The sequence below is a fragment of the Phyllostomus discolor genome, chromosome 1 (genome assembly GCF_004126475.2).
Source record: "Phyllostomus discolor isolate MPI-MPIP mPhyDis1 chromosome 1, mPhyDis1.pri.v3, whole genome shotgun sequence".
Lineage (NCBI taxonomy): Eukaryota > Metazoa > Chordata > Mammalia > Chiroptera > Phyllostomidae > Phyllostomus > Phyllostomus discolor.
Window position 1 is genome coordinate 149,855,721 of NC_040903.2, and position 8,053 is coordinate 149,863,773.

At 38.6% G+C, this 8,053-nt stretch overlaps 1 protein-coding gene across 4 annotated transcripts in view; it reads right to left on the minus strand.

The window, feature by feature from the left end:
* Positions 1-7,185, minus strand: part of DPH6 (diphthamine biosynthesis 6) — a 185,785-nt gene extending 178,600 nt beyond the window's left edge. For all 4 annotated transcript variants that reach the window (XM_036031478.1, XM_036031489.1, XM_036031494.1 and 1 more), the window contains exons 1-2: positions 7,104-7,185; positions 3,356-3,450 (exon numbers count right to left, since the gene is read on the minus strand). In XM_036031478.1, coding sequence (XP_035887371.1) covers positions 3,356-3,450; positions 7,104-7,126 — 118 coding nt within the window. In that variant the 5' untranslated portion in view covers positions 7,127-7,185. The remainder of the gene's footprint in view (positions 1-3,355; positions 3,451-7,103) is intronic.
* Positions 7,186-8,053: the final 868 nt, after the last annotated feature.

Here is an 8,053-nt window from a genome sequence, read left to right on the forward strand (position 1 = left end):
TTTCCCAATTAAATATCTACTTAGTTAATAAGTAACAAACATTTTGAAAAATTCAGATGCTCTTGCTATGTTTTATATTCAGCACTTCACAACCTAACAACCTAAATAAATTCAATATTGTTAAAGCAGTTACAAAGGGGTACAGAAGCATAACTTAAGCTAATTAGTAACACAATCTCAGGTTGTGTTCCTCAGTAGGAAGTAGACATACAACCAAAGCTACCACAAAATTTTTCTGCCTACACTCATCTCAAACTTAGACTGAATCTTTAAATGTTTTAGTTTGTAAAAATATTGATAATCAAATTAATATATATAAAGAACTTTGAGCTTCTTAGCAAGAAACTTCCTGATGTGAGCACAATAACTGAAACATTTTACTGACTTCTAGAAGGCCATTTTCCTTTAAGGCTCCGTTCAGTCCTAACCACACTGTTACTTTTATTAATGGAAGCCACATAGCACCAATGGTATGAGATCAAATAAAACCAAAAGGCTCCACTGTTGCCTGAAGCACCTCAATTAACATCCCACAAAAGTTCCTACTACAAATATAAAGAGATGGTTTTATGAATTTTATGACAACTTCACATTATCCTCATTGATGGGGATGATTCCTTTCCAGACAACCTACTGAAAACACAGTACCATGAATTCCCTCTAATCACCTTCTCACTGGAGTCATCTCTACCAGTGGTTCCTCATTAAGGGCCCTTTTGCAACATGTTTGGGCGGAAATTAAGTCATTCCATGAATCATTCAATAATCACCAACTTCCTGCTGACTTTAAATAAAGATTAGCTAAACCCTCTCCATCTCCAAACCCACAGTCATCTATTCCCTTTCACGACAATTACTATAGTTTCAGCTGACTCTTTCCAACTTTTACTCCATAATAATCCAATTCCATTTACTATTGAATATTTCTCCCTAGCAATATTGTAAATAAATGTCTCCATTCCACTGAAATATAAAAATATAACTTGCTTGTCATCTTACCCACCCTGCCAATAAACCAGTAACCCATGGAAGATTATACAATAATCATTCAGGACAAGGTAAGTGCAACAATTCACATAGGAAAGTTAAAGACAAGATAGAAACTCCATGATTAGATCAAGTATATAATATATGTTATGTCAATGTCTGCTTTTTAAATACCAAGACCTTTCAATACAGAAAGGCTAAAAAACCCACTTGCCCAAAAACCCACTTGACCACAAGGGATAGAGGAGTCACTTTCCTTTGGTAACAGAACATAGCCTGCAAAAAAAAATCTACTCCTTCCTTTATAATACAGAAGTTACAGCACAGTTCCCACTCACCCTTAGGGTTTTCCCTTTATTATTTAAAGAACAGAAATTAGAGGCTATTTACAAAACAGCTCACTTCTAAAAGGCCATTATTATTCAACATGGGAACCCCAGTATAAAATCCTGGAGTGTATGTTTATCCTGACCTTCTATAGAACATGTTCTATTTCTTCCTATAAAACACCCTTAATCTTCATCTTCTCACTTCACTTTCAGCATTACATGGTTTTAATCACAGAAGGAAAGAAAATTCAAATCTCAGACAAATAACTGCTGGCTATAACTCCTGTCTACTTCAGGGCTAATTCCAGTTATTTCATTATTCATCTGTCCACCAAGAACCTGAGTTAATGCCTACCAGAGGCATCGAGCTGTCCCAAGTGCTATGGAAAAATTAAAGGAGCATAGAAGATATGACTTTTCCTCTGAAGAAGCTTACAAGCAATCTATCTGGGTTTAAAAAGCAAGACAAAATAAATAGAAAACAACTATAAAATATTATTTCAAAAATTCAGTAGACTGGCAGATTTGAGGAAGGAAGGGAGGGAGAAAGGGAGGGTTAACTGACTGATTTAGAGTTACCTTCAGATTCAGCTACATTTACTGGATGTCTGTTTCATGCCAGGAACAATGATTAGGGTTTTCATATGTACTGCTCACTAAATTTATCCTAAAATAACAGTGGAGAAAAAGCATGGGGGTCTACAAATAAAATGAGTAAAGTGAATGAAAAAGATTTTACTTGAACTACTTTTATATGAAGAAGTAGTAACAAATAAACTTAGATAAGTATTCATCTCTCCCTATTATATTTTAGCAGTTAAAATATTGGTAATTACTTTTAAGTTTTAATTGGGAAAGAAATTGTAACTACGTGTGGTGATGGACATTAACTAAACTTGTGGTAATCATCTCACTATAGTGAGATGCTAAATCACTAAATGCTAAATCATTATGCTGGGCACCTAAAAGGACTACAATGCAAAATGTCAATTATACCTCAATTAATATAAGATACTGTTGAAATTGAATGTATCCCTCCCAAATTCTTGCCTTGCAGTCCTAATATCCAGTACTTCAAAATGTGGACTTATTTGGATATAGGATCTGCAGATATAATTAGTTAAGATGAAGTCATTAGGGTAGACACTTAATCCAATATAACCAGTGTCCTTATTAGAAAAGGAAATTCAGCCGTGGCTGGTGTGGCTCAGTGATTTGAGTACCAGCCTGTGAACCAAAGCTCAGCCAGTTCAATTCCCAGTCAGGGCATATGCCTGGGTTGTGGACCCGGTCCCCAGTAGAGGGCGCATGGGAGGCAACCACACACTGATGTTTTTCTCCCTCTCTCTCCCTTCTCTTCTCTCTAAAAATAAATAAATAAATAATTTCTTAAAAACCCTTTTAAAAAGGAAATTTAGACACAGACATGGACACGGAGGGCAAAAAAGTTCTAACTTGGGGAAGTTCATTGGTGAGTAATTTGAAAAAAGTAGCTAGAATGAGGTCTGTGGATTACTTATGGATACCGTTGTCACCACAGACAAAAACTAAAAGTGAATTACATCTCACACATTTAGCTTACCTATAAGATGGCTAAACTGGATCTTTTTAATAATAAAACCCATACATTATTATTATTTATCAATGTACGTGTCTATTCCCAAGCTCCTAGAGGCTTCGTTTTATTTACCTGCATATTCCCTGCAACACCTGGAAATGTGTTGTGGTGGAATGGCAGTGCACTCCAAACTGCGAGTTCAAGTCTCAGCCCTGCAAGCTTGTTCTAGCTATTTTACCTTGGACAAATTTATAAAACTCTGAGCCTTGGTATCCTTGTCGAATAATATGCTCCAGGAGCTCTTGGGAAGATTAAAGAAATTATAATTGAAAACACTTAGCATTGAACTCATCATCTAATAGGTGCTAAAGATATATTAGTTCCTTTTATGCTTTTGCATACTATACGTATACGATAGAATACAATAATAAAGTTGAATTTTCAGTCATTTTGAGAATTTCGAGTAAAGTTGTACACTTACGCTGGTTTTCAGGTGGCCTTAGATTTGCTAAAGCAACGATCTGATGCCCAGCAGCAATGCACTGCATCATATTGTAACAGCTGTCCTTCCCTCCACTGAAAAAGAGGTAAGTATTGGTTACTGACCATTATTCAACACAGAATCATGAACTATCAAAATAGAATACATTATTTATTCAGCTTTTCAGAATATTTGAGACTACTTTACATTTGTTTTTTAAAAGATAGTTCTATTTATATTTAGAGGGGGAAGGAGGGAGAGAAACATGTCGTTTGCCACCGGTATGCACTCTGAACAGGGACAGTACCCAATACCCACGCATGTGTGCTGACCGGGAATCAAACCGGCAACCTTTTGCTTTGCTGGATGCTACCCAACCAACTGAGCCACATCAGTCAGGGCTGAGGGACTATCTTACATTTAGAATGCAAAACATCACATGCAATTTCCATAGCATAAGCAAACTGAACAAACGAATCTTAATTTCTAAGGTAGCTGCTCATGAGAGCTTAAGAAATTATATGCCATTCTAACAAAGACCATTCTAAACAAAATATAACTCTTTGATTTGTGATAGTACAATAACTTTACTTAATATAGTGTTTTGCAAATAAAATGATTTAAGTTTACATTCCAGCTGAACACTTACTATATATACTCCTTAAATGAAATTCCCTTATGAAAAAGCAGAAAAATATCTGTTCCACTGTAAGAAATCTAACAACTGGGCTCCATCACCATTAAAGGATCAAATAAAAAATTTGAGATCCAATCTAATGACAAAGTATGACATAATTGGTAGGTTAAAATTCTGTAGAGATAGAGAACAAAATGTTAAATTATAGTGGTAAGTTAAGCATCAGTACTATCTATTGGTACTTCGGCTTTCAGCCACCCCTATATGATGGCAGCAAAAGGTCTGAGCACAAATCTAATGAATAGATTGAAAAGAACTTACAAATAACATATCTGCCCAAGGTAGAGAAGTAAATCACTTAGTTAAGACAAGTGGTACTTCACCTATAAGAAGGTTGAGTGGCAAGCTATGCTATTTGGGTTTCATACCCTACTGCAGGGGTGTCCAACTCATTTTCACCAGGGCCAGCTATCAGCGTTGAGGTTGTCTTCAAAGGGCCGAAATAATTGTGGGACTGCATAAATGTAACTACTCCTTAACTGTTAAGGAGTTGAAATTACATCCGGCCCTTTAAAGGCAACTACAAGGCTGATGTGGCTCCCCGTGAAGATGAGTTGGACACCTCTGCTCTGTTTCCCACCACACGTTTCTTCCATTCTTTTATTATTGCACCTCTTCCCCTTTTTTGCTCCTCCTGTTTCCCTCTTTTCAATATTTGAGAGCTGCAAATGTATACTCAGGGAATGTTCAGACCTATTCATTTCCCCCCAAAACTGACTTTTTATTCTAAAAGCTGGCCTTTTTAGTTCCCAACATTGTCTGCCTCTACCACATTCTAATCAGTAACATCTATCATTCCAGAACTTATCAAGGGGAGAATCTGTAAGGGGTAAAGTGAAGTTACACATCACACTCCCTTTCCTCAGATTCTGATATTGCCATAAACCCATCTTCCACAGCTTTTCCTGTTGAATCTCACTGCTCAATTTCCATAGGACAAAATGAACTCATTCTTAGGATATACAGAATGTTTAAGATTAAGGGGTATACCTGCACAATTCTAATTCCTTACAGTATTAAAGATTAAACAATATACATCCTCAATCAGAACTTAGCCTTGTAATTTATTTTAAAATATGCTTTTAAATATGGTTTTAAAATAGTATTTCCCAAATTGACTTCTGTCTAACTGGTACTCTAAGAATAACAGTTTTCAAGATCAAAGAAGTTAGGGAAATACAGAGCATCTTACCTCCTCAAATATCACAAAGTACATTAGAATGTGTTATGTAAGAAGTCCAATAGAAGATCAGAATTTTAGTTTCTGACTCTGGGATACTAAGCTGAATCACTCAGCTTGTGTTCACATATTTCATTATGAAATTAGTGAATGGCCTAGCTAATCCTCAAGGTGTCATTCAACTCTAAAATTCAGTAAAATCTTTAGTGTGTTAAAAAATAATGTTTTTCATGGTCTAAGGATATGAAAGGATTATGGTTTCACCTATTCACTAAAACACACACACACACATCCTATCTCTCAGTTTAGTCTACACACACACAGGATATACTGCAACTACAGTAGGTTCACTGTATTTCACTCTGCACACATTCAAGTATATATGCACATAAATGCATATATAGGTAGTATGTAGGTATTCATATTCATATGTAATTATATATTCATATCTATAGCGTGTCTCCTAACATTTATGCAGTTCTTACAGTTCAGCAAGAATTTTCCAACAATGTCTTTTGTAACTCACTTTATTATAAAAGTAATACATGCACATTACAGAATATTTAGTGTAATGAATTACATCAATCTTCTTCCCTCCCGCATTTCTAAGTCTTCAGTTAGTGTGTCTTTAAATGGTTAAACTTTTGACAAATTGCATTTGGATGTGAATTACTCATTTCCTGACTAATTTTAATTCTTATCTAGATCAAATGAAGACCACAATGGTCAAAGCTTAATTATTCACTGTACAGAAAAAATTCACTGAATAAAGGCACTTTTTGACGTTAGTCATGTAAAAATGGCATTGAAATAACAGAAACTGGGATATTCCAGTCACTCCAGAAAGGGTTTGTGTTATGTCAGAACCTTATCAGTGGCAATTACCTACGGCATTGAACAATAACATTAAATCTTCAATGAGTTTACAAAGAAAAACGCATGGTTGCAACGTAGCTCAGACACTCTATGGAGATCCAAATGTCACCAAAATTCAAGTAGCTCAAATTCCCTTTTTAATGTTAGTGTTCCTTTTGCTTCAGTTTACAGACTAAGTATGGAAACATTTTTATTGATCTGTCTTTGGTTGTTGAAGGACTTACTTTAGACACCTAAATATGATGGGTTACTGTAATTTTTAAACTCCTTTTGTAATATGAAGTGTTACTATAAGGTCACTCTATAAGGAAATGTGTCTCAAGCAACAGCAACCAAATCTAGGGTAACACTGGTACAATTATGTCTCTGCCCTTGAGCGTCAAGTTTACATCCCTATCATAAGCAATCCAGACACACCTGGGAGGCAGGTGAGGGAGAGATGGATTTATGTAGGAAGGGGCGAGATATTAACAGCCTAGGGTGATAAGCAGCACCTGGGCGACGGGATGGAAAGGTTTAAGGGATTAGGACGAAAAAAGGCAGAACTGTGGGTAGCTGAGTAAAATCAAGCCTGGGCTATCAAACTTCACTGCCCATCATTACAGTCTTTAAGAATCAGAACCGGGAGTGAATCGGGATAATTAAACCAGCGTTCTGGCGGTATGACCCAGGCATCAGCAGTTTTTCCCAGGTGAATCCAATGCAAATCCAAGTCCGAGTGCCAGAACAGAGGGGCGGAGGCCCGCAGAGAGTACACAAGCCCAAGACCGCGAGACCAGCCGGGAACGGCTGCCGCCCAAAGGCTCCGCCTCTTCCCGAGGTCCGGAAGGGCCATTTAAACCCCAACGTGCGGCTCCTACACAGACAGCCTTAGGCCGCTAGTCGCGGCCCCGGCGGCAGTGGCAGTGGCAACAGCAGCGGCACTTCCCACCCATCAGCAGAAACGGACTGCAGGGTGTCCAGGGAAGAAGAAGGCGGCACGTGTGCCACATTACCTGATCAGAGCTGCAACCCTCATGCTGGGCGCAGTGCGCGTGCGTGCGGCGGGCGGGAGCCGTGACGTAATGGAAGCCGCGCCCAAGTTGACCCACCGCGGGGCCTCGCGCAGGTGTTCCCTCCGCTGCCTGTTCGGGGGCAGGCAACGCGACCCCAGCGGCTGTCTGAGGAACACCGGGCAGGGGAGGATACGCCGTATTTGGTGCCTTGCCCCTGGACGAGGGACATCCCGGCTCAGAAAACATGGTGGTTAGGCGCGGCCTAACCACCTAAATGAGGGCAATGAAGCTACCAGGAAAAGGGCAAAGACTGTGTCGCACCCCACAAACACTGTGGTGTTGGAATTGTTTAGGTATGAGAATGTTCAAAGCCACCCTTGTTGAGAGTTGAAGCAATTATGGACATGCAAAGGGAGAGTAATGAAAAGGGAGAGTAAGTTTGCTCTTTATCAGCCACTCTGGATAACTAACTTCACCCTTTAGCTTTTTAGCGTTTATCTCTGTCCTCCAGGCCTAAATCTGCAGCTAGCCTGGACACCTCTAGACTCACTGTAGTTTTGGCCTTTGTGTAATGTGAAAACTGAGAAACCAGTTAAGGCTCATCACCAAAGCGCACCGACCTTTCAGAAAGAATATCTAGCTTCTAAATTCGTTCACCTAGTATTTATCCAGTGCCTTTCACTCACCAGCCACTGTTTAGGCTCTTGGGATACATCCCATGAAGAAGACAAAGATCAGTCCCCTGATGGAGTTTATATGGAAGTGGAAGGCGCAGACAATACACAGCTAAAAAAATTATACAGTACTTTAAAAAGTGGTAACAACTATAAGACAGATTGAGAGGAATCAAGAAGGAATTGGAAGGGCAAATTGCAGAATTAAAGAGAGTATTGAGGTAGGAATTGTTAATAAGGTGAGTGTTGAACCAGCTTAAAGGAGGAGAGTTAGCT